The following is a 27269-nucleotide window of genomic DNA, read 5'->3' on the forward strand; positions in this document are numbered from 1 at the left end:
TTATCTTCATAATAAGTAGTAACTTGGACAATACATCAAATGGACTTTACAGACTTCTACAGAATATTCCATCCAATGATCAATATATACATGCTTTTCGTTAGCCGTTGAAACTTTCTCCAAAATAAATCACCATTTTAGGTCATCCTAGGTCGTTAATCAAGTATCAAAAAATCATATCAACAATAGAATGAAAGCAGAAAATAGTAGTACAAAAAAAGCTATTTAAAGATACAAAGGTGAACAATGAACATTTGAGTGATCAGGGGATCCACAAAGAATCGGACAGGAAATTTAACAATTCCTTAACCTTTATAGAAAAGCAAATCAAAGGCAGATGTCTATAGCTCTGAGTGACTACACTTAAAAAATGAAAAAGCATTCCAGCCAGGAAGCAGTAGCTACAGCTGGCAGGATTTCAGAAGAATTTGCTAGCAGGCTACACAGAGACCACATGCTCCTACAGACCAGAGAGGGCACGAGAAACCAAGGAACAAAACACCCAACCAACAAAGACAAGAGCGGGTACCAGCACCTAGGATTACAACATCTCAAACTTAGATGCCAGCATAAAAACTCAATTGTTGGGTGAAAGTAAACAGGTGGGACTTCCAGGTCCCCACAGGGGAGGCAAGGAGACACAGAGGAAGAAAGGATCTTTTGCCAGTCTTCAGAGGGTCAAAAGGTGACCAGCCATGTGAGATTTCAGGTAGAGTGGATATAGGCCACTTCTCCAGACAGGAGGTTAGGATGTCAAGCTGGGACTAAAGGTAACTGATCAACTGAAGCTGAGGGCAGACTGAGAGGTGTTGAGCTATTGAGAAGGGCACAGTAGCCACTAGAGATTAGTAGAGTCCAGCAATTGAGAATTGAGTCAAGAAAGCAGGTTGAAATTGAGCAATGTGTGTGTGTGTGTGTGTGTGTGTGTGTGTGTGTTTTCCATGGATCCGAAAGGAAGGTAGCAAAAAGTACCTTACAGAAAATCTGGAAATCCAAACCTTAGTAAATTGAACAGTCGCCTCAGAGGCAAACCTCACCAGAATCCAAGATATGGAAGAAAAGAATCTCAGGCATTAAAGACACAATAGAAGAAATGGACCGAGAAGGAAATTAGTGGAACAATACATTTCATAATAGCCTCAAATAATATAAAATATCTTGGAGGTAAGCTTAACCAAGCAAGTGAAAAAATTATATGATAAAAACTTTAAGACTTTGAAGAAAGCAACTGAAAACGTTTTCAGAAGATGGAAAGATCTCTCATGCTCATGTATCAGTAGGATAAACATAATATAAATGGCCATCATACCAAAAACAATTTACAGGTTTAATGCAATCACCATCAAAATTCTACCACAAATTTTCACAGATCTTGAAAGGGCAAATTTGTATCAAAACACAATAAACCCGGGATAATAAAAGAATGCTGGAGGAGTCATCATCCCCAGTTTCAAGTAGTACTACAGGGCAATAATAAAAACAGCACGGTATTGGCATTAAAAAGGATGCATTGATTAATGTCATAGAATCAGAGACCCAGGTATAAGTCCACATATCTATAAGTGGACAAATGATATTTTTATAAAGAAGCTAGAAATACACATGGGGAAATAATACAGCATCTTCAACAAATGGTGCTGGTCAAACTGGATGTGTGTATGAAGAAGACTATAAAATGATCCGTATTTATTACCCTACACAAAACTCAAGTCCAGGTGGATACAAAACCTCAACAGAAAACCAGGTCCACTGAACCTGAGAATACATTGGCACAGGAGATGAATTTCTAAACAGAATGCCTATAGCATGGGCACTAAGATCAACAACTAAGAAATGGAACCTCACGAAACTGAAAAGCTTCTGAATGGCAAAGGACACTGTCATTTGGACAAAGTTGCAAAAGATTTTTAGCAACTACACATCTGATAAAGGACTACTATCAAAAATATCTTATTAATAATGATAATAACAATAATAATTAATAATAATATAAGCTAGGTATCATGAAAACAACCCAGTTAAAAATGGGGTACAGATCTGAACAGAATTCCCAACAGAAGAATCTCAAATGGCTGAGAAACACTTAATGAAACATCCTTAGCCATCAGGGAAATAATCAAATCTACTTTGAGATTCCATCTTCCACTTGTCAGAATAGTTAAGATCAACAACACAAGTGACATCTCCTGCTGGTGAAGATTTGGAGTAAGGGGAGCACTCCCCCATTGCTGGCGGGAGTACAAACTTATACAACCACTATAGGAATCAGTGTGGTGGTTCCTCTGGAAAATGGAAAATAGTCTATCTCACAATCGAGTCATACTACCCTCGGGCATACATCCAACAGATGTTCCATCCACAAAGACACTTACTCAACCATGTTCATTGCTGCTCTGTTCATTATAGCCAGAAATTGGAAACAACCTAGATGAAGTGGTTAAAAAAATGTGGTACTTTTACACAATGGAGTATTATTCATATGTTAAAACAGGAAATCATAAAATTGGAGGTAAATGGATGTAACTAGGAAAAGAATCCTGGGAGAGTAATCTCCGATACAGAAAGACAAACAATGTATATGTCCTTACATGTGCATATTAGCTGTTAGGTCAATAGTAACCAAGATGTACTCTATAGAACCACAGAGGGTGGGCATAGAGTAAAGGACTAGGGGTGACAGATATCACTTGGGAAGGAAATGGAATATTTAGTTATGGATGGATGAGAGTGGCTGGAACAAGATAATAAAGTGGGGGAAAGAAAAGGACAAAAGAGGGAATATAGGAAGAGACAGCTAAAATTAAGGACCATTTGAGGAGTAGTCTAGAAACCTAATACAGTAGAGGCATCACCATCATATATATATATATATATATATATATATATATATACATATATATATATATATATATATATATAGAGAGAGAGAGAGAGAGAGAGAGGAGGGGGCCCCAACTGGGCATCTCTTATCAACAAATAACACTTCTAATTCTGGAACTTGGATACAACTAATTGAGTTGTCAGCCAAAGGGACCAGTGGAAAGCCCCAAACAACCCAGACTGTTGGAAAGACTAAAAGGTTGCTCTTCACAAACAGACAGCCAAGCCCCACTGCAGAAGACAACACCCCTAAAACATAATAAACATGGAGAAGTCGAGTTGGTGCCTACACGGAGCCTTCACTCCCATGTTCTAGGGTCTTTGGTGAAGAAAGGTACTCCGCAGGCTACCAAAAGAGAAGCATAAAGCCAAACTGTCCACAAAATACTGGATCTTCAATGGTGTCTTGCTTGAGAGACACGCTAGGACAATGATGGCACAAAGCTTATGGGAGTAACCAAACAAGATCTGATTTGACCTAAGGCCTACTTCACTAGATATAACCCATACCATACATTGCTTAGGGATCCAACAACCGGAGACTAAATAGCCAAGGGACCCAGAGTGGCTGAATACTACTGTTATCATCATTAACATCAACATCATCTAGTAATAAAATAACCCCAGGAGAGAGACAGAGACGGAGGGAGGGGGAAGAGGAGAGGGAGAGAGGGAACTAAAATAAACAATTTAACGATGTACCTCAAGGTCTAAGAAAAACCGCCAATCATAAAATCAGTACTCAGGAAAACATAATAAGGACCAAAGTGGAAATTAATGAAAACTGAAAGCACTTACAGAACCAATGAAGCAAGAAATCTATTCTTTTAAATGATAATCGAAACTGACAAACTCGTATCCAAACTGAGAAGGAGAGAAAGGAGGATTGTACACCATAAAGAACACCACAGAGACGAAGCCAGTGTGAGTCTGGATGCTCCCAATCTTCTCTCAGGACGTAAGCATCTGAACCACGGGCATGGCTAGTGGGAAGACTGTCTCAAACAATAAACAAACATGTCTGAAATTTTCTAAGTTTTGAACCACCAACCAAAGAACATACAGGGGCTGGACCTAGGCCTCCCTGCACATATGTAGCAGATGTGCAGCTTGGTCTTCATGTGGGTCCTGAACAACTGGAGCAAAGGCTATCCCAAAAGCTGTTGCCTGTCCATGGGGCATGTTCTTTTAGCTGGGCTACCTGGCCTGGCCTCAGTGGGAGAGGTTGCACTGAGCCTCACAGAGACTTGAAGTGCCAGGATGCAGGGATACTCAGGGAGGCCCACTGCTCAGAGAAAAAGAGGATGGGGGGGAAGGGGGAAGGACTGTGGGAGGGGGTGACCGGGAGGGGAGCAGTGAGCAGGATGTAAAGTTAATAAGAAAAAATACATTAAATATAAACAAGGAAAAAGATCTACATGAGAATTTGGAGAATATAGATAAAGAATAATCCTATTGTTGAGATTCTCCCAACACCTCCCAGCCCAAACCACAAATTAACAAAATTGAAATTTGGAGAAAGGAAGAGCATTATAACAAATAACAACAAAATCCAGAGAATCACTATGAAGTGTTTTATAACTTCAGTTTTTATCCCGATAAACTGACTTTTTACACAAAATGAATTCATTGTCACTATAAAAATGCTTGAGGTTGGGAACTACTCTCTGATGGATATAGATGCAAAAATTCTCAGTAAAAGTCTAGCAAAGGGAATGAAGCAATGCACCAAAAAGATCAAGTCAGTCTACCAGGATCAAGTTGGCTTCATCTCATAGATGTGATATGACGCCACAGATGTAAATCAATGCAACCTACTGTATAAATTAATCAAAGGATAGAAACCTCACGATCATCTCATCAGATGCAGAAAAGCCTTTGACAACATCCAGCAACCCCTGTGATTAAAATCTTGGAGAGACTAAGGATGGCAGGAACATATCTCAAAATAACAAAGGAAACATGCAGAGGCCCACGGTCAACATTATATCAAATGGAGAGAAACTCCAAATACTTCCTCTACAACCAGGAATAAGACAATGGTGTCCACTCTTTCCACTCTTGTTCAGTTTAGTGCTTAAAGTCTTAGCAGTGCAGTTAGACAAGAGGGGATAAAGGGAGTACAGAAAGGAGGAAAACTAATTAAAGTGGCCGTATTTGAACACACTGTGATTCTGTACGTAAAGCCAGAAAACAGAAACAACCTACATGGTCATTAACTGATAAATGGATACTGGATATTATTCAGCTGTAAAGAAAAATGAAATTACAAAGTTCATATGTAAACAAATGGACCTAGAAAAAAATATTTTTTGAGTGAGGTAACCAGGACCCAGAAAGACAAACATAGGTATTCTCTACTATGTGGACAATATATTTGAATGTTTAGCTATGTGAGTGTTTAAATTGGAGTATACATAGAGGCTAGAAAACTAGTAAGAAACCATGAAGGGAAGGCAGATAAAACACAGGTGGTCAGAAGTGGAGAAAGGAGAAAAATGGAACAAAAGGGTTAACAGGGGCCAGGACAAGGGATGGGAGATCCCTTGAGTAGGGGAGAGTCTAGAGAAAGGTAACTGACGCTAAAAATGTGTGTATGAGAGAGGGGGAGGAGAGGAAAAGAGAGAGGGAGGGGGGGAGAGAGAGAGAGAGAGAGAGAGAGAGAGAGAGAGAGAGAGAGATTAAATGGAAGAGTACCATATATTGGAGGGACAAATGCCCCCCCATACTCTATGTGTGTCGCTGGATGAGAAAGTAGTTAACAGTCACACCAGCTGTGAACCCTGTGAGCTACAATAGCGACTAGCATGGCGAGATATGGTGCAATACAATATTGTCACAAGTGTTATGGGAGCAACCAATCTTTTTAATTGGATTTAAAACCTATCCTTGGAGGAGATGGACCTCATCCCATCACTGTTAACCTGAGACTGGTTAGGTCATAGAAGAATCTAATACTATATTCTTCTGCCCAATGAGCATTAACCTTATGTTCTAATCTTTATGCTAATAGATTAGTGCATTTCTGAACCCTCATCAGGCAGAAGCCTCGTCATGCAGGGAGTAAGAGAGTTTGGAATGCTCAGCTCTAAACAGAACACCTGTATCATGGAACCCCTCACTCCAAGGCTCAAGGACCATTCCAGAAGAGAGGACTAGAAGGACTGTAAGGGATAGAAGTAGCAGACGTCTACAGTGAAACGTTTGCTGACTACAACAGGGCTGTTACACATAAGAGCTCACAGCAGCTGTGACTGCATGCACACATCCTATGTGCACATGTACAAGATGAAGTCAACCATGGGCAGAGAGGAGGGCCTACAGAGTTCCACTGGTAGCAGTGAGACTGTTGGCAAGTGCCTGCTGTTGGGGTGCAGGAGTAGGTCTCCTTCGTAGATGTAGCCCATAAAAGGCTATCTCTGACCTAGGAAATGGTGGTTCACCCATGCACATATGCACAGCACTACATAGATTCAGTGGGTTTTTTTAAGAAGGACATAAAACTGAGAGAAAACATGATGGGGTGGGAAACAATTGGAGGGAAAGGATGGAATGTGGACTTTATCACCCCAGATTACACAAATGCCTGGAATTCTCAAACAATAAAGTATTTTTTGCCAAAATCATCATGGCTGAGGGGCGAGGGGCATCGAAAGCAGAATGCTATGGTTTGGATTTAGAGTGTAACTTCCAAAAGGTTCCTATATTGAGAGCTTTGTCCCCCGCTGCTGGAGCTATTTTGGGAAGACCTGAAAATTTTAAGAGGTTGGAGGAAGTAGGCCGCTAAGGGGGGCCTTGGGCTCAGACTTTACTATTCTCACCCCCTCCACACACCTCCCCCCTCCCCTCCCCTCCCCCTCCCCTCTCTCCCCCTCCCCCTTCAACCTTCTTTTTCTTTATATTTGCCATGAGAACAATAAACAAACAAACAAACCTATTATGCCACAAGATCCTTCCATGATGCTGTGTCCTGATGCGTGGCTCCAAGCAACTGACTGACTGTTCTGAAACCATGAACCGAATGGGTCCTTCTCCATCTTGAGTTATCCCGTCAGGTATTTCTGGTCACAGGAACACAAAAGTAACTAATACAAGTCTCAAAAAATATGTAGGCAGAATAAAAAGGAGGAAAAAAATCTATGCAAGTAAACGCACAAAGCATCAAAGAAGTCGAGCATACCAAAAGATGAAAAACTGTTCCTCTGTCCATAGGCCAGCCAAATTGATGCTGTGAAGGAGGCCATGTTGCCTAAACCATCTATAAGTTCAATGCCATTTGAATCTAAATCCCAGCAGCATTCTCCATAGAGAGAGAAAACAACACTAAAACTCGTATGGAAGCACGATAGACTCCTACAAGCCAACACCATCCTGAACAGAAAGAGTAAGACTCCAGACTGTACAGCCGCAGTAACAAAATAGCATTGTACTTTCACAAAAACAGACATGGAGATCAATGCAGTGGAATAGAGGAGCCAGAAATAAGCCCACACTGGATACCAACCTGAGTCTCAGCGAAGAGCCGAAAGCATTAGTTGGAGAAAGGACGGCCTCTTCAAGAGATAGTGCTAGGAAGGACGATTTATGTATAAGAAGAATTTATGCCTCAGAAGAATGAAATCAGATCCTTGGCTTTCCTCCTCAACAAAAGCCAGTCCAAAATCAACCAAAACGCTTAACCTAAGAGCTGAAACTCCAAAGCTGCTAGGGGAAATGATGAAATAGACTGAGGCAATTCCAGCCTTTAAATTTGGATTTGTTTTTGCATTTTTCTGATTTATTTAATTAAATTGAATTAAGATTTAATTGGATCATTTCTCCTGGAGCTATGGCCTCTTTTCCTTTAATTGTAATTGTTTTACACACACACACACACACACACACACACACACACACACACACGTGAATACAACGTGCTGAGCCTGCTTAGTGGTGCCTGTAGAAACATGATTTAGGACCGCCCACTTGGTGCTGAGCAGCCAGAGTTCTCATCTCTGGAAATGGCTAATTCCTCTTCTCCTCTCCCAGCAGCTGATAGTGGCTTGGAGCTCTTCATGCAGGGGTTGATCCCAGAAAGAATTCATCTTCTACATCAGCATGGGCAGAAGTATTCCATGTATGTGTGTAAAAGCATGTGTACATGAATGCAGGTGTCCAGAAAGTCCAGACACATTGGATCCCCTTGGAGCTAGAGGGACAAGCAATTGTGAGCTGCCCAGTGGTAGGAATTGAACTTGCGTCCTCTGCAAGAGTAGTGTATGTTCTTGATCTCTGAGGCTCTTAACCTCTCTGTCCCTCTAACTTTTGTTTTTTGAGACAGCCTCACTATGTGTCCCAGGTAAGTCTTGAACTTGTGAACTTCCTGCATCGGCTTTCTGAGTGCTGTGATCACAGGGATGTACCATCAACCCAGATGGAAATGACTTTCTCCTAAGGACACCAGTAGCTCATGAAATAATATTCATCATTTACCAGCGGAACTGCATGAAATTAAATATTCCTGCCTGGCAAAGAAAACAAGAGAGAGAAGAGCCAAGAGCCTTGGCCACCAGGGAGATACAAATCAAAAGTAAAATGAGATTCCACCTCATCCCCACCAACAGTGACATCACGAAAATCACAAACGCTGGTGAGGCCATTGGAGGCCCATTCTTTTTACCTTTTGGGGGGATGTAAATTACAGCCTATTGTATGGAAATCACTGTGGAAGGTCCTCAGAACCAAATATTGAGCTACCGTGTGATCCAGCTATGACACTTCTGGACTCACATATGAAACAATCCGAATCAGTAAAGCTGCAGAGACCTTTGCATGGCCCTATTCATCACAGGGCTACTCACAGTAGCTAAGCCGTGGCCTCAGGCTGAGAGCTCATCAAGACGAATGAATAGCAGAAGTGTACATTCACAGCTGAGTGTGATTCATCCACACAGAAGAGCAACTCACATCACCCCCACCGCCCCCCAGAAATGGATGAAATTAAGGATCATCGTATTGAGTGAAATAAGATAAACCAGAAAGATAAATGCTTTGAGTCATCCATCATATGTTTGGGGAAAAAAGAGGCGTGAAGTTGAAAGGGAGAGAGAGGAGATCAGATTGGGGGGGGGGATGGGAAAGGGAACCAGGAGGTGGATATAATCCCAATGTGCTATAACAGAGAGACGACAGTATCATAATATCCATTGTTCCCATAACTGATATCAGTAGCAACAATGGGAAATGCATTTGAGGGCAAACAACATTAGGCCTGCATAAGCGGGTACGTGATGACTTGTAGTCAATTGGGGGGGGTGGTTAGTAAATGCACAGAGCTGTGCTAATTTACTATAGTTACTGGGTTAATAAGAAGTCTCTCTAGTTTCTTTAGAGTCATTCGTAGATATGGGGGCAGGAAGAAACTAAGTAAGATATTTTTAAAATAAGAATAAAGCATTCAGTTCCCCATAAGAGCCTTTCATTGGCGAGTGGAATATCAAGGTTTGAGATGACCTCATTTCTATCATGCTAATCACTCCAAGGTGCCTGGGTGTGCCTCTCACCTGGTAAAATGATGAGTTGTACAGGGCAGCTTCCAGAACTGGCCAATTTCCAGGAAGCTGCCTATTCCAGAAAAGGCAGCATTTGCTGGGTGTTTGCCCTGCATCGCTGAGGGAGGAACTGAGTAGGGCAGACTGAATTAGCAAGCTTCACTTCTGTATTTGGCTGTGTAACTTACTGAAATTGTGGTCAAACCAGCTGTTTGTCATAAGAGAAGCCTTTGGTCTCCTATGGTGCTTTCCCAAACTTCTGCATGAATGCCATTTTCGTTACTACTAGTTTGAAGCTATGAAACACATCTCAGGAATTTTCTTCCTTGTATTTTTTTTTCTTTCAGTAATAGTCTAGTTTAAAAAAATCAAGAAACCACAAAACAGAATAGAAAACAAACAATAACCACAAAACGAAGTGCCAGGGTTTTAGAGACCTACACATGTGGGTACCCACAACCTGGCATGGCTGTGCATGTGGAAGACAGAGAAGAAGGCACTGGCTTTGTGCCTAAGCAAATTCAAGGCTTTACGTAACTATCAACGAGAAAGAAAGCAGGTCTCCACTGTAAATCACACACCAGTTCTTTCATCGTAGAACGAATGAGTCCCTGATTCAGATATTTAATGCAAAGAGGGAAAGCTGTGACCCCTGTGACTGTAGTTAAACTGCCTGCTGGGGCAAACATTGTGCAGCACAGACGCTTCCCTAACTAGGTGACCAATACGTTCGGTGTCACGAGGCCACCTCTGTCTGCTGCCACTGCCGCCACTGTGTGTAAAACACCGAGTAAGCGTTTTAGGGGGTCTAACTGAAAAGTAAAAACTCTAAGTGACCTAGAACGATTTCATTGCAACATTGTTATTGGATGTTCTTCAAACCAGTGAGTATTCTGAATCCATGCCAGAATCTTAAACATCTGTCAGTGGGAAACTGAGCAAGCACTGAGTGGGCATGGATTAAGTGGTCTGAAGTGAGAGGAACACAGAGTCTACACACACTTTCATGAGTTTAAAAGAAAGCAAGAAATGCCAAGACAATGGCATGGTAATCTCAGGTATAAAATGTTTAGCTGTGCTTTCATATTAGTGCATACAGAACTGTTCTAGAACCTCAGAGTAAAGGATTGACATGAATATTCTATTGGCACAAGACTTCCAAGGATGCGTATTTCATTCTCTGTATTTTTCTGCAGTATTTCCTAGTATAATGTATTATTAAAATATGAATCAAGCTTTTTACATTACAATATGTGCATTTTCTAAGTACATAAGAAAAGCAAGAAATTCAGTATCACCCCATCCTCAAGAGACAAGCAATATCAACATTGTTTAAAGTCTCCTACATACATGTTCTGTAGTCTTCTACATATATGCCTGTATTGATATACAAATGGGCCAATGGTATATATGGTATTTGATAGTCAAGTTTTTTTCACTTTATAACATATTCTTTTGGGGGTGATTTTTCCACTACTGTTAGTATTTATGATTAGTGTTGTTATCTTTTTAATGCCTGCTGGAGTTTTACTGTATACACAGAACTTTATTATGTAACCAATCCCCTTTCTAGGATGTCCGTTGTGTTTTCTAATTCTCTGCAGTGCTCACCGCCCGCTGGGAGACCTGTCTCTGAGACATACACTGAGGATAGAGACATTTGTTGTTTGTCTGCCATTAAAGGCCCAATTGCTTCCTGTGTTGCAGGAAGTCAGTGGAGCCTCTCTCAGCCCCGCCCACCTCCACAAGTGACTGTCCATGGAGAACCTAGGAGCTGGGCTTGCTGCTCTCAGTTCCCAGATGTGAGCCAAGGGACAGCCCAGTGTTGTTAAAGCACCGGTACTTTGAGGAGAGCTTAAAAACTACTCTGTCCAGTTACTTTCAAAGAACGTTTCTAGGAAGTTATTCCAAATATCAGTCTGTCAACTGTCACCACTGAAAATGAAACCAGGCTCTATTTTATTTTATTTTATTTTATTTTATTTTATATTATTTTATTTTATTTTATTTTATTTGGTCAGGCACCTCTCACTTTGATATCCCGGTGGTGTCAGTGACCTTCAGATTCATCCATGTTTCTCCTGAGCAAGTACAGAGCACCACGTGCTGTGCTCCCTGCTCAAGTCTTACACAGTTTGCCCTGCATGGCTTTCTCTTTTTTCCCCATTAATTTATTTACTACTTTACATCCGAATGAAGCTTCTCCTCCTTTCTCTTCTCCCTGTCCCTCCCTCTCCCCTCTCCTCCCCTCCCTCCAGGCCCCTTCCAAATTTATCATCTGTGGCTCCCTGTCCCCATCTGGGGCTCCTGCCCTTCGTGTCTTTTCACCTGCAATACACGGGACCCAGATATTTGCCTGACTCCCTGTTCATCATTAGAGTCCTATGTTCAGGGCTGGCTCAAATATAACCTTTGAGGGAGCCTTCCCTAACCACCGCATTAGGTGGCTTCTTCCCTATGCCCTCTTCCTGAGTCAGTCGCGCGGCTTGGGTTTGCTTGTTCCCTGCTGTGTGCACCCCTCTGGGCTGGTCCTTTGACCTGTGTATGTGCTACCTCTTCACTCGGGCGGCAGCTCCAGGAGAAAGGCTCCACCCCTTTCCTGCTCTGCTTCCAAGCGCCTTTAACCTGCTCTTTGTGTTATACGCGGCTGTGCCTTTTAAAAAAAGAATCATTTCCAAAGACTCTTCTTTCCAGAAATTTTCAAAGTGTGCAGTGCAGGATGAGACTGGGAGGAAGAAGAGACCGGACTGTAAGAAAATGATTCCTTGTGATCTGGTGACACAGCCCGACAGAGCAGATGTCATAAGACTCCAGTTATTTTCCAGCCTGGTGTGGCAGTGGTGTGACCAGCGGCCAGTCATACCACCCTGCCTTTCACAACCTTGCAGAGACACGTCACTCAGCTCTCTAAACCAGTTTGTCAGCCTCATCGGCCCAGCACACAAGAGCGTCTGAGCAGCAGTCAACTCCAAGAGGACGAGGCTGAGAGAGAACGAAAGGAAAAAACCTAGGAGAAAGCTGTAATTATTCTCCTAGATCAACCCACAGTGCAAGAGGCAGTCACTGATTTTAAAACAGCAAGCACCGGGCTTTTGAGAAAACAGCTGATGACTTTAAGAATCAAGAAAGCTTGTTAGCAATGAATGAAATAGAACTCTGTATATAAATACAACAGTGTTTCCAATCCCGCAAGGGTTTCACTGTCATGATTCGCCATGTCTCCGTCTCCTTGGGCATCTACATTCACTTTCAGATGGATACTGTCAATGTTCAAGGGCATAATCCAATCTGCGGGGGGTGGGGGGGTGGGGAGGGGAGTGGGACTGAAGTTAAGCAAAAGAAGCCAGATGAAGAAAGTTATCATTGAGATGTGTGTGTGTGTGTGTGTGTGTGTGTGGTGTGTGTGTGTGTGTGTGTGTGGTGTGTGTGTGTGGTGTCTGTGTGTATGTGTGTGTATGTGTGTATATATGTGTGTGTGGGTATGTGTGTATTGTGTGTGTATATGTCTATGTGTGTGTGTGGTATGGTGTGTGTATGTGTGGTGTGTGTGTCTGTGTGTGTGGTGTGTATGTTTGTATGTGTGTGTTTGTGTGTGTATGTGTGTATGTGTATGTGTGTGTATATATGTGTGTGGTGTGTCTGTGGTGTGTGTGTATGTTTGTATGTATATGTTTGTGTGTGTGTGTGTGGTGTATGTGTATGGTGTGTCTGTGTGTGTGTGGTGTGTATGTTTGTATGTGTGTGTATGTGTATATATATGTATGTGTGGGTATGTGTGTATGTCTGTGTGTATGTGGTGTGGTATGTGTGTGTGTGTGTGTGTGTGTGTGTGTGTGTGTGTGGTGTGCCTGTGTGTCTCTGTGTATGTGACACAAAAGTAAACGAGGAACTATGTGAGGGGACAAAGGGGTCCAAAGGTATGGAAGGGACGGGAGGGAGCAAGGCAGGGTAATCAGAGGTTAAAGGGAAGACAAATATTGCATGTTTTTTCTTCTGTGTGGAGTCTATAGTTAAATACAGACATAAAAGCAAAAAGGGGGAGAATGAAGGGGCCCAGAAAGGGAAGACAAGAGAAGGGAGAGGGGTGGTCATCACAAAGAGTAAGAGTGTGCACCGATGAGAGACTGTAACAAAGCCCACCAGGTCAGCAGGCACTCTATGCACTCTATTATTGACTGAAAATGCTAATAGTAAAGCAAAGCCAAAAAGAGCTCAGGGTGTGGTTTAACTGACGCAATACTCGCCCGGCTTGCAGGAAGCCCTGACTCGGTCACCACACCACGCCGGGCGTGTGGTGGTGCATGTCTCATAACTGTGGCACTTGAGATGGGACGGAGGAGCAGGAGGCCACGCTCATCCTATTTTCTATAGCAAGGCTCAAGGGAAGAAAGGTACAATCCAAACGTTATGCAGTTACCTAATCCCTTACACATTCCCTTTGGGGGTGAAGTGTTAGCATGCTATGCCATCTTCCTGGTGATGATCCACATCGAAGTGGCTCTGTGCCCCACAGACAACCTGGGCTCCATTCGTGTGAGCAGACACTGTGTTAGAGGTACTCACCTCTCACACAGGCCCAGGACAGCCTGTTTCCACACAGAGCAGGCTACCGATGGCTAGCCTACGCTGATGGCTGCCACATACCAGCTCACGAGCAAAGGCCAAGGTGGAGTTCCTTGCTTCTTGTTTCAGACATGTGTAGCCTAGTCAGCAAGTACACCTCTGGGTAGGTAAAGGACCTCAGAAAATTTACATAAAGGTACAACTCTGATTTTTAAAAATGAATTAAACAACATCATGAATGGTCATAAATGACACTAAAATGTGTTAAATAAGCACTTAAGAGACGAGAAGCAATTGGTTTATTATTGGACTGGTTTTGGTTTTTTGGGGTTTTTTGTTTTGTTTTGTTTTTTTGTTTTTGTTTTGTTCTTTGTTTTGTTTTGTTTTTTGGTGTTTTTTTTTTTTGGTTTTTTTTTTTTTTTGGTTTTTTTTTTGCAATAACTTCTGTGCCTTCTAGGTTCAGACTTCCCTGTCGTTGAGTGTGAGGAAAGTGTGCTGTAAAAACAGCCCCTTCTCTGTGAAGCTTACTTTGCACAGCTGGGGAGATAGATAATAGCAAAAACAATCTCACAACTAACCCAGAAAATAAATAGTAAATCGGGGAAGGCTGTGGGGATAAACGCCGCCGAAGGCCTTGAGTCAGAGACATAGTTGTTTCCATTGGTGGCCAGAGGGCTGAGAGGGGAGGTTGACATGTGGATGACAGTAGGTGAACCAGGAAGTTGACACAGCAAATCAGATGTAACACTATAAAGATCTCGGCTCGACGCCTAAGTGAAAGCCAAGGTCAGAGAGTGATCATCAGAGAAGTGGTGTTGGGTAGTCCCTGGAGATACCTTATTGTTTTATATAATAACGGTATCATTCCATCTCCAGTTCAGAGCATATGTCACACTAGAATCTTGACGTTCTCCCAGTTCTCATGATGCTGGGCAGGGCAGAAAGTGAAATCTCCTGGTCAGCCTGGTGATCCAGAGAGAAACCTGCAGTGTGTTGCTCTCTGTGGGGTCAGACCCTGCAGTGTGAGCTCTGCTCCCTGTGGGGTCAGACCCTGCAGTGTGTGCTCTGCTCTCTGTGGGGTCAGACCCTGCACTGTGCTCTGCTCTCTGTGGGGTCAGACCCTGCAGTGTGAGCTCTGCTCTCTGTGGGGTCAGACCCTGCAGTGTGAGCTCTGCTCCCTGTGGGGTCAGACCCTGCACTGTGCTCTGCTCTCTGTGGGGTCAGACCCTGCACTGTGAGCTCTGCTCTCTGTGGGGTCAGACCCTGCACTGTGAGCTCTGCTCTCTGTGAGGTCAGACCCTGCAGTGTGAGCTCTGCTCCCTGTGGGGTCAGACCCTGCAGTGTGAGCTCTGCTCCCTGTGGGGTCAGACCCTGCAGTGTGATCTCTGCTCCCTGTGGGGTCAGACCCTGCAGTGTGTGCTCTGCTCCCTGTGGGGTCAGACCCTGCAGTGTGAGCTCTGCTCTCTGTGGGGTCAGACCCTGCACTGTGCTCTGCTCTCTGTGGGGTCAGACCCTGCAGTGTGAGCTCTGCTCTCTGTGGGGTCAGACCCTGCAGTGTGAGCTCTGCTCTCTGTGGGGTCAGACCCTGCAGTGTGAGCTCTGCTCTCTGTGGGGTCAGACCCTGCAGTGTGAGCTCTGCTCTCTGTGGGGTCAGACCCTGCAGTGTGAGCTCTGCTCTCTGTGGGGTCAGACCCTGCACTGTGCTCTGCTCTCTGTGGGGTCAGACCCTGCAGTGTGAGCTCTGTTCTCTGTGGGGTCAGACCCTGCACTGTGCTCTGCTCCCTGTGGGGTCAGACCCTGCAGTGTGAGCTCTGCTCTCTTTGAGGCAGACCTTGCAGTGCTCTGTGCTGTTCTCTGTGGAGTCTGCAGTTCAAGTGTATTGTATGCAGTTTTAATTTTGCTCTCCTTTTATTTGTGTGTATGTGGTGTATATATGTGGTTTATATGTGTGCCCAAGCAGAGTCAAAAGCAAAACATTGAATGTCTTTCTTGATCATTCTTTGCCTATTTCCTTGAGACAGGGAGTCTATCACTGAGTCTGAAGCTAGGCTGGTAATTAGAAAACCCCAGTAATTCTCCTGCATCGACTGCCCACTTGAATCCACAAAACAGGGGCATGACAAGCACATGTGTGAACCTCCCCATCCTTTATAAAGTTGCTGGGGATTTGAACTCCGGCACTCATGCTTGCACTGTAAGCATTTTTATACACTGAACATTCTCCCCAGTTCCCAGGGTAGAGTGTGTGTGTGTGTGTGTGTGTGTGTGTGTGTGTGTGTGTGTGTGTGTTTCCTGTGTTTGTGCTTGTGTCTGTGTGTGGCTATGTGTGAGCATGTGTGCACAAATGCTTGTGCATGCATGCATGCACACGTGTACAGTTCACAAAAATGATTGACGGGTGCATGTTACTATGAATGCCCATGCAGGGTCAAAGCTGAACATCAAGTGTCTTCTGCCATCCTCCACCTTAATCTCTCTAGACACAGTCACTGAGTCAGAAGACCCCTGCTTTGGATGGAGGTGCAGTCACCCATCTCTGATCCTGGTGTTGAAATTACAGGCATGCTCAGCTGTGTCTGGCTGGTCCTTATACCGTATCAGAGTGAACAGTCTTACACACCGGACCACCTCCTCGAGCCATCAAATTCGTTCTTACTGATGACTCGTGCTGGGCTATGGAGATACAGGCCTGTTACAGCTGGTGAACATCTGTTTTTCAAATGGTGACCGGGAGGACAAAGACAAGAAGACAGAGAAGTAGAGAGATGCAGGTAGGGTCTTACCCACAGTAGAGTATGTGGAGACACTGAGAAGTAATTGAAGTCTATTGAAGTATATGTTGAAGGTGAAACAGATAAGGTTATTAAATAGGCAGTTTTAAAGACAAAAATAAAGAGAACCTCAAAGAGTTTTACCCAGGAACTCTAAAGGTTGCATTCCTAAGGATTTTGATGGAGAACGCTGCAAGAAAAACGAGTTTGGAATAAATACAAATTTGACTTTGGAACTATATCAGGCTAGCATCTTGTGTTGTCCAGATCAGAACCACTAGCCACATGCAGGCATTTAAATTTGTCTTTCGATTATTAAGGTACTGCTCAGTTCCACTGTGCTTACTCTTCCAGATGTGGTATCCACCTGCCATCGTGGCCAGAAAAGACCTTAGAGAGCATTTTTGCCATCACCATTATAGGAAATCCTATGGGGAAGTATAGGTAGGGCTTTAAGCCTTTATCATCATTCCAGATCCTGTGTAGCTTCATGCACACTGTGTTCTAATGTTTAAGAACGTTGCGTGAGCCGGAGAGTGTTTCCTCCTTCGATGCAGAATGTAACAGGAGTTAAGTCATTTGCCTTAAGTCACAAGATTGCTAAGGGGTAAACCAAAGAGCTGGACTCCAGGACTATCTGCCCAAGCACTTTCCCCACCACACTGTAATTGAGAAACGCTAGACCAGTGTGGAATGAGACACTGTTTATACAATTACTATCAGTGAAGCACTGAAGGTAGCAAGGACATCAGGTCTGGTGGAGCAGGGGTGGAAGCACGTCTCCCAAGAGGGTCCCCATGTTCTGAGACTAAACCTAGTGTAGTGAGCACTCAGTCATTTAAAGAACTCAACGCCATGGATGAGCCTTTGGTTTTTAGTTTCCCAACTAATGGAGAAACACAACAGAGGTCCCCTAAAGCTGAGATATGTTTTTCTTTGTGATCTGCAGCTTGGTAAATGGAGCCTTAGAAGGCATCTAGAAACAGATGGAGTGCTTGGGTCACGTGGGTAGGTGCCTCGGGCATTGTGTAGCTGTACCCCTAAGTTCCCAACTGTTCCACCACATTTGAAATGTGGGCCTGGGGTGACACTACAGCTGTGGACATCAGCATGGGTGCTAAAACACAGGGCGGGGTGGCAGTCTGTGACATGCACCCACTCCTCACCATTCTGACTTCAAACTCAAACCCTGTGTTTGCTCATCTTTAACACTGAACACCAATTCCGTATAACTCAGTTCAGCTGCGTGTGAGAATCGCAAATACTTCAAGGGCTTAGCCCAGTGTTTGGGTCAGGGTGAATGTCAAATGCCTGGTTATCAGAAAACGGGAAAATGTAGGGACACAGACACAAAGCATCGTCCAATCGAAAACAAATACCTATGCTCTGGATGTGGTAGCACACTGCAATTCCAGCGTTCAGAATGAGGCTGGGTTGCTGGTTCCCAGGTGAAAGTCTATCTCCCTTGTTCCAAAGAAAAGCCATTGAGACAGTCTACTTTTCATTCCAAAGTTCTGCAATCCCATTACGTACAGCTGAACTCGGAGTTGCCACATTTCTAGAGCCCACTAGGTGCCTATGACTCATGGGCCCAAACTGGCCGGCATGGGGCTAAGGTGACCAAGAAATCACTTACACTACCAACTAGCTGCAAGGACTTCTTTTTGAGACTGGGTCCTGTTATGTAGCCCAGGTTAACCTGAAGCTCATGGTCCAGCTGCTGAGTACTGGGAATACAGGACTGACTAGCTTTAGGCAATATCTGAGATGCCAGCACATGGGAGGTGGTCACAGAAAAATCCGAATTCACTAAGAGACTTTTTAACCTCAGGGTCACTGAAACTCCAGGAAGAGGTCATGCTGAGAGTGACCAAATACATTAAGTGCACATAGCAAAGTGAGTTTTGCAACCCAGCTCTACTTCCTGTGTCCTTGAATAAGTTAGCTAGTCAAACACCCTTCCCCATATTTGCAGAATGCAGATAACAGTGTCAAGACCCTCTGATGCTGTGCTGGGGAATGTGTACACAAAGATCTGTACCTATAACCTATTTCTCAACTGTCGATTGTGGGTATTTCGTGTTTGAGACCGGTAAATGCGAGAGAGTTTCACTAAAACTCAACTCTACATAGTAGTGCATTATGTCCCTCCGAATGGAAATGCACACAGACAGGCAGAGAGCTGAAGGGCCTGAATAACTCGTGACGAGTGGTACATCACGCTGCAAAGCTGGGAGTGTTGCACTTGTCCAGGGTTCAGATCTTCTCAACCCAGCAGATCTCAAGAACACAGCACGTCCTCCACAGTCTAAATCAAAGTTCCATTGGGGTTTATGGATGTTATAATCGCACCATACAAGCTTGGATCTTTTTTTATTCTATAAAATCTATGTAGCTATCTTTCCATAGGAATAGTCTCAAATTCTTGAGCTGACAAAGCTCAAATGATATAGGGCAAGCTTAAATGACTGGGCATGTATTCACTGCGAGAAAGAAGTTGGCCACACCTACAGTCTGTTAGGAATCAGCCATAATGACCCTGAAGAACATTGGAGAGTTTTTTAACTCCTAATTGTTATAATGTATCACCAATTTCCAGTTCCTGGAAGAACCCACGCACATATCATGAATTAGCACAAACGCATTTATTTACTAACCAAAGGAATGATCCTGGGTAAACCAACGGTCTGACATGGGTTTCGGGTAAAGTGTCTATGATGAAAAGTCATGAAAAATAAAACCAAAGAAGTGAAGCAGTGTGGTTCTGTACGACCTGCTCATTGAATTGAGCTTATTCCCTCAGCCAGCTGACTGCTGTCCAGGATGACGAGTTAGCCAGTCCTCATTGTACCTTCTCATAGACCCGAGTACAGATGGCATTGTTCATGACGCACTCCTGCAAGAAGAAAGATACAGACTCAGGCTGGTGTCAGAGCCTGTGTTATGGGCAGAATCCTATAAAATCTTGTGGCGGACCTTGCTAACAGAAAGAACACACATCAGGATTTCTGGACTGGAAACAACCTGAGAGCTGCTGTTTTGTTTATACGAACGTTTGCTATCCTGGAGACTACAGCACTGGAAATGATCCCTAAATTACTCATGTGGTTTTGGCAAATAGCCCTTCCTTTAGATAAACGGGGGAAAACATATGTACCAGGAGAGGGCTGCTTGATAGCCTGCCAGCTCTCACAGCACTGCCACAGCCCAGGAAGACACTGCTCCAGCCACATCCTGGGAATCACATCGCGTCTCAAATACTTTCTTCCTAAGTCTCCTTCTCATGGTTGTGACAAGTGGCTGCAAGCCAGAATGCCAGCATGATAAACACTTCAACACTTACCACCACCATCTTCCCGTCCTTCAGTTTTCTCGTTATCGTGCTTTCTTTCCCTTCCCACTTCTGGTGCTGGACCAGGGCACCGTCTGTGAAGGTGCAGACCGTCTGCAAAAATGCAAGGTATTTATAATCTCCAAAGTGCAGGAGCCTTACCACCCACACCACCCCAACATGTCTTCACCTGGCCCTCACTGTACTCCATCCCCTATACTGACTTAATTCACAATACAACTTTCCGATCTAGAGACTCATGTCTTCATTTCATAGTCCTGGGACTTTTACTGATTTATCAAAATTCAACTCCATAAAGTACTTTCTTTCCCTCAGCCCTCAGCAATAAGTACAGACATGGTTAATGCAACGTAATCTGTAATTCTAGAAGCTCTGTCATTTCACAGTTATGTTGTAGCTGACCTCAGTTTTCCTGCCATCAGCTGTGGTTTCATCAAACTTCTCTCCCAAGGTGCAAGAAAACACGGTCGTCTTCACCGTGCTCTCAGTTTTGACGGTGAGGTTGTTGCCGTCGAGGGTAATGATGCAGTCTGGTTTGGCCATGGCACCCATCTTCCTAAGAGCCAGCCCTACTCCTGCAGGACGGGAGAAAGCATAAGGGTCGGTTATCATTTGCACAGTATCAGCCAGGACTCATTCCCAATCACTTCACCTGCCGGCCTGTTCTCACTCCCTCACCGACATGTCCATATCTACTGTGTTGCTCACATCACACAGGTGAGCCACATGGGACCCTGAGCTCATGGGGGCGAGCAGAGGTGACGTCTCCACTGGACAGACGGGAGACGGGCAAGCACCTTTAGCCAGAAGTGACAGAACTCGAAGTCAACAGTACTGACAACATGACTTGAAATCTCGGCTACCAGCCACTGAGCTACTGGTCCTCAGAAAGCCAGGCAAGACTTTACTCCTTAACTTTAACTAAGGCAGCTGACATAGGCCCAGCAGGGTGACACATACATATAATTCCAGCATTCAAGGCATGGAGGTAAGAGGGCCAAGAGTTCAAGGTCAGCCTAAGCTGCTTAGAGACCACGTTCCCAAAACAATATAAGTACAAAAACAGTTGCTGTTTTAAAAATAAGCTTTCAGTTCAGACAGCACAGTATTTTAAGTGAGTAACATGGCTCTGATGCTAGTAAGTAGGGGGCAATGCACCCTGGGAAAGACCATTTCAAAGCTGTGTGACAGTGCAACATTTTCCATGGTAAGGTTCTTTTCTTTCTGTGCATTAGGAACCTGACTGTGCTGTACTATCTGACTATCTAGTTGATTTTGACTTTGTGTACTTTGTCTATTCGCAGTAGCTACAAAGGTATGAAATTCCACATTACTGAGTTGTGCAGTCGTTAATGTACTTGTCGTTAGGGGTAACATTCATAGGATATTTTCACAAGAAAGGAGACTCTGACCCAAGCAGAACAACTTATCAGGATGCTCAGCCTGGCTTCCGTGTCCCCATGGAGTTTCCTGCTGTGCTCCTTCCCATGTTGCCCAATATCTATGGGTAAGGCCTACAACCTTCCTAACTCCAGAATCCAAAGGACTAGCCACTCACTCAGAACTAGCCACTCAAGCACAAGCACCCAGCTGCTTTCAGACACACACACAGACACACACACACACACACACACACACACACACACACACACACACACACACACACACACGGGTCTGGGGTGAGGCCAGCAAATAGCACTTTCCAGACTCATCATGATTTAGTCTTCCAGTGTGGACAAGGAAAGACAAAAAACCCGATACACTCACATTCTGACAATCGTATAAACCCAAACATGGTTCATCAGGAGCCAGACTTAGCCGCATAGTATGTTGGATGTTTGAAAGAATGAAGGCTGGTTCTGAACATCATGGGAGTTATCAGCAGAGTCAAAGAGAGACTGGGAACAGCAACCCCTGAGGCCGCCTCTTACTACCAGCAGTACCTCTTCAGAGAGAATCCCTGCTCAGTTAACCCTAGCATCTATGACAAAGGTCCACGTCTGGCAACAGAAAAACGAAGCACTATTTCCAGTGCGGGGGGAACTTGAACCTTGCCCACTCTCTGGTTAGGCTTTAAGGAGCAAGTGCCTGCTGCAAAGCCACACCCATCTTGTGTCAGTTGGATTATAGTTTTCCAGCCAAGCCCAACTCTCCTTGCTCCTCACCCTCCAGAATCAAGAGAAAGAACCAGAACAGAACGGTCTCGAGACTGGTGTCTCCTCGCTTTGCCCACATGAAACCAGCTGTCGCCTGTCCAGCTCCGCGGGCGCCACGCCCAGCCAGCGGCTAGCAGAGAACCTGAGAGATGCTGCGGCGAATGAGATCCAAGCAGCATCCTCATTCATAGCCTCTAAAGAGCTTCTGCAGAAACCACGCCCTACCACGCCGTGTCCTCTCAGAGACTGGGGGAAGGGGACTGGCGCCATCCATCGAGGAACAAAAGATGCGGCAAGGTGGGAAAGAGGAGTGAGTGCTGCCACTACGGAAGAGGGTGATGGGGCAGGACGCTGACACCAGGTGAAGATAGGAAAAGGAGTGGGGATAATATTAAGGAGCAACTGAGAGGCTGTTTGTAGGGGGTTCACAGCAGTACAGCTAGCACGCACCGGTGAAGGACCAGAAGCAATGAGATGCTGCCTTGGAGGCAAGAAGCAGAAAAGAAGAGAAGCGCGGTGACCCACCAGGTCCAGAGCCGGCGGCAAAGGCGGGCACTCCATCCTACCCACCGCGTGGTGCTCCGCGCAGCTCCCGGGGCCGCGTGGTGAAAGGGAACCAACGAATCCCCAGAAGGATGAGGATCCAGGGAGGGGTTCGGCGATAAAGTCTCACCTAGTTCCTTCATGTAGTCCTCAAACCCGTGGCTTTCCACCAGACGCCACTTCCCTTCCAGGTCCTTAAGGCTGGCCATGGCGAGCGGGAGAGCACAAAAGCAGCAAGGAGACGCGGTGGCGGGGGCGCTGTTCGGCTCCTGGCGCCATCTGCTCTTATATCGTCCTTGCTGTGGGGGTGGTGTAGGGCAGCCAATAGGAGGCGCGCCTCAGCCTGGTCCCGCCTCTCGCCACGCCCCGACTCCTGCGCCTCGGGCTGTGCCGGGGGTCTGATGGTGCCACCCTGTCTGCGCCGGACTGAGACGCCACGTGTCTCCCGCAGCTCCTGCAAGCTGCGACTCGCCTGGCGCGCCCTATGCCTCCCTTAGTGACAGTCCTGCGGGCCCAGGAATCCTCCCCTACCGCCATCGCGGACAGCCTGCGTGCGTGGTCCAACCGTCCTGCCGCCTCCCCTTTGCTTTTGCTAAGTACCTGGGAGGAACTAATTAGCCATCGCCTGGCGCTATAGGAATTGAATGGCTGGTTACTGAGTTAATTAATAAACTGCAATCTCCTTAACCTTGACAACCCTACATCCAACTCCCTCATGAAAGAACCTTCTGACCCCACCCTCCCGCCTCCTAGGGCCTCACCAGGGCCTCTTGGTTGTCTGCCTGTAGGTGAGATTAGATAGCTCTACGAATTCGTCTTCTCCACTAAACTAGCAAGTTTGAGCTTAGGTAACTGCCATTTCCTGAAAAACCTTACTAAATTCCCCAGTTAGGGATCAAAGCTATTATTTCCCTCCATCCTTTGAGGATTTCTGGCCCAGCTATGAATTAGTAAATTGCCTAGAATAATACATTGACTATAAAAATCATATTTTATCACTTCAATATGCACTTATGTCCTACAACACATAAGGCTCCAAGGATAGTCAGGTGACTGGCACTGACAGATGGCATTCCCAGCCACAGAACCTGAGTGTGGGTGTGTGGGGCGGATACAGGGAGACAAAGGGGCCATATTTTATGAGAGAGTGAGACAAGGAATTGTACGGTGAGTACAGGTTATGGAGAGGCAGAATTAAGCCTGGACTTAATTCATATAGCCCAGGCTAGTCTCAAACTTCATGTAGCAAAAGGGACCTTGAGCTCCTGCTCATCAGTCTCCAGCTACCAATGGCTGGCATTACAGGTGTGGCCAAAATGCCCTGCTGAAGTTGTCATTACACAGTGAGAGTCAACCAAAAAAAAAAAAAAAAAAAAAAAAAAAAAAACCAAAAAAAAAAAAAAAATGTAGGTTGGGGATTTGGCTCAGTGGCAGAGCGCTTGCCTAGGAAGCGCAAGGCCCTGGGTTCGGTCTCCAGCTCCGGGGAAAAAAAAAAAAAAAAAGAACCAAAAAAAAAAAAAAAAAAAAAACACAGTGAGAGTCAAGAATAAAATATCCACCAGGAGTGAAGGCCTATCGCATAGTTACTGATTCTCACTTTCAGTGTCACTTTTAAAAAGTTACCTGTGCGTCGTTAGGGCTCAGGTACGTATTAGGTAATTTCGCCCAACTACAGGCTCATGTAAATGTCCTGAGTCTGAGGGCAGCTGAGCCATATCTCTCGCTTGGGTATATGCAATGACTCCAGATGAATTTATTCACACACAAGCTCCTCTTAATAGAGGGGCATCTTACTTCAGTACTGCTGAACTCCGAGCTGAGGAAATGACCCCAGGAGTGAAAAGTTACTTCAGATCCCCAGCACCCACACAAAGGCTGGGTGCAAGTGTCTGCAACCCTAGAACTGAGGGATAGATGGGCAGATCACCGGAGCTCACTGGTGCAGCCAGGCCAGCCATTGGGCAAGCTTCACGTTCAGTCAGAGACCCTGTGGTTTAAAAAGGCAAGGTGGCAGACAAGATGTCAACCTCCAGTCCACATACATTTGCGTGCATGCAAGCCTGTGAAAACACACACACACACACACACACACATACACACACACACACACGACAATTTATACTTAAAAAATTTTTTTGGCTTAAGAACATCTTTTCAAAGCTATCCAAAGACCAGCAGCTTCTCAGACCAGCTCCAAATATACCAGACATACAAGAGGGTGCCGTAGTTTCATCTACTAAGGTCATCTATTGATGTGTCCTGAGCTCTGACATCCCACTGACTGAACCCATCGGTTCTCTTCTGTGTGGAATGGCTTCTCAAAGCGTCATTTTTACAGAATCTTACTCCTCATTGGAGGTAACAGGGGCTGAAATGAAAAATGTCACCACCCAGACGGGCTATTACCATGGAGACAACGTCAGTTTACCGAGTTTCCACTATGCACTACGTGGCTCCTTCCTTTATGCCAATGAACTTTAATGCCTGGCAGTTACCGAGGAGGTTATCCCAGTTTCTGAGGAGAGGAAACGAGGCTAGGGAAAGGTGGTGCTGTCGAGTAGTAGAACTGGAATCTGCACCGAGAACTTTCTCACGAAATAACTTGTGAAACAGGACCGCACCTGCCTGTTCTTTGTTCGTGATGCTTGTAAGGGAGGCGAGAGCAGAGGCCACAACCGCTCTGCCAAGACACTAATTATTGTATAATCCCTCACACAATTAAAATCCGAGAAGCAGACCCACAGCCTGTATCTCCTTTATTACAAGTTTCTACTACACATTTTGGGCTGGAACCCCAGTGTTCCCACAGTACCATTTACACACTGACTTAGCCATGTGACTGTCCCAGGAAAGGCCTGCATGCCCACACCTGAGACTCCAATCTCAGAAAGCAAGGGTGTTCTGAAAGACATAGAGCACATAGATTAGCAGTCCCAGTCAGGTCACCTCCTGTGTGTCTAGACTCCCCCTCACCAAGTGCTGTCTCGATACGTTTTATACAGTGTTGGATCCAACGTGGTGATGATAGCCAAGACTCAGTACCAATATATTAATTCTTAGATTCTCATAATAAACCAAGTCACAGAAAAAGCAGGGAGGCAGTAGTTAAAAATAGTTTGAATCCTCGGGTGTTACTTAAAACCTAACTTTTCTCCTTTTTGCAGTCCTGGGGACTTAATTTGGGGCCTCATATACACTAGGTGAGGAAGGACTCTGTACAGAGCTATAGCCATGGCCCCTCTTTTGACTGTTTCAATTTTGAGAGAGTTTCACCAAGTTGCCCAGACTGACCTTCAACTTTCAGATCTCTATGGGTAGAAAGAAACGAAGGCTCAAGAATTCCTTGCAGCTTTTCCTCTCCCCACCTGGGAACAGATGAGGATGGTGGTGCCAAGTTTCTGAGCCCTTAGACTACTCAGACATAGCTCATGGCCCTGATCCGAGAGGCTCAAAGTCACTCTATTTCCACCTAGTGGTGGTAGTGAAATATTTCTCCTGGGCCTTATTTGACTATCACGGATGGCCTGTGGTATTCTCATTCATGGACACAAGTAGGTAGCTTTAGAAGACAGCGTGTGATTTCATTTCCGACACCCTAGTGACTGTGGTGTAGGCAGATGCACCTCTCATACGATCCCTCCTCCTCCATAACCACTCCTAAGGGCAGTAAGTATCAGTGGCCCAGGAAAGCAGCTGGTAAGAAAAAAGAAGGAATGCCACATTGAAGAAATCATGGCACAGAACACCCAAAGTAATTCAGGTTTAGATAGCTAAGTATTCTCTAAGTACCCGGCAAGGTAAATTTAAAAGGCAGAAGAGCTAAGTGTAAAGTGGGATCTGTCTAAAGAGACACTTCTCATGTTTTAGTGTCTGGACAAGTCTACAGTTGTAAGACTGCATATTCAGCTCCAGTAGGTGCAGAACAGGGCCTGCGGTTACTCTCATCTACGAATTCCTTCCTGGTGTTAATACTACTAGTCCAAGGACCATGCTTCAGATAGATGCCCAAATCCACACACGTGACCTTTCCACAAGAGGCCACTCTCATTTCAGCACATTCAATATTTTTGTACTATTCTTACAATGGTTTCTGATTGTATCCTTATGTGAGAACAGTATTAGCTCTCTCCATCTCTGCATTCTACATGTAGATATTTGACCGACTGTAGATAAAAAGCATTTGAGGAAAAATGAGTCTCTAGTCAATTTATAATGATTTTTTCTTTTTTTTAATCATACAAAATAAAGAAGAAATTTTATTCACGGGTATTTACAATTCTCAAAACTGTTTATCATGATGTAACATATCATTATTTACAAGATGCCAAAGTTCATGACCAATTTGATGTATTAAACTATAATAATCAAAATAAATATCTTCTTTTTTCCCATTTTTATTAATTGGGTATTTCTTATTTACATTTCAAATGTTATTCCCTTGCCTGGTTTCCTGTCTATCAGTCCCCTAACCCCT

At 44.6% G+C, this 27269-nt stretch overlaps 1 protein-coding gene and 1 long non-coding RNA gene across 2 annotated transcripts in view; both read right to left on the minus strand.

Annotated features, from left to right (window-relative positions):
- Positions 1-7553, minus strand: part of LOC134485881 (uncharacterized) — a 30936-nt gene extending 23383 nt beyond the window's left edge. Inside the window, exons 1-2 of the long non-coding RNA XR_015671293.1 lie at positions 7385-7553; positions 6815-6941 (exon numbers count right to left, since the gene is read on the minus strand). This is a non-coding gene — a long non-coding RNA (uncharacterized LOC134485881). The remainder of the gene's footprint in view (positions 1-6814; positions 6942-7384) is intronic.
- An 11817-nt stretch (positions 7554-19370) lies between these two features.
- Fabp5 (fatty acid binding protein 5) lies at positions 19371-23041 on the minus strand. Its single transcript, NM_145878.2, has 4 exons — positions 22926-23041; positions 20499-20671; positions 20088-20189; positions 19371-19640 (listed from the first exon to the last, which is right to left on the minus strand). The coding sequence occupies exons 1-4, from the start codon at positions 23002-23004 to the stop codon at positions 19587-19589; spliced, it is 408 nt and encodes a 135-aa protein (NP_665885.2). The 5' UTR covers positions 23005-23041; the 3' UTR covers positions 19371-19586.
- Between the last annotated feature and the right edge of the window lie 4228 nt (positions 23042-27269).

This window comes from Rattus norvegicus, chromosome 2 (genome assembly GCF_021556685.1).
Source record: "Rattus norvegicus strain SHRSP/BbbUtx chromosome 2, alternate assembly SHRSP_T2T, whole genome shotgun sequence".
Lineage (NCBI taxonomy): Eukaryota > Metazoa > Chordata > Mammalia > Rodentia > Muridae > Rattus > Rattus norvegicus.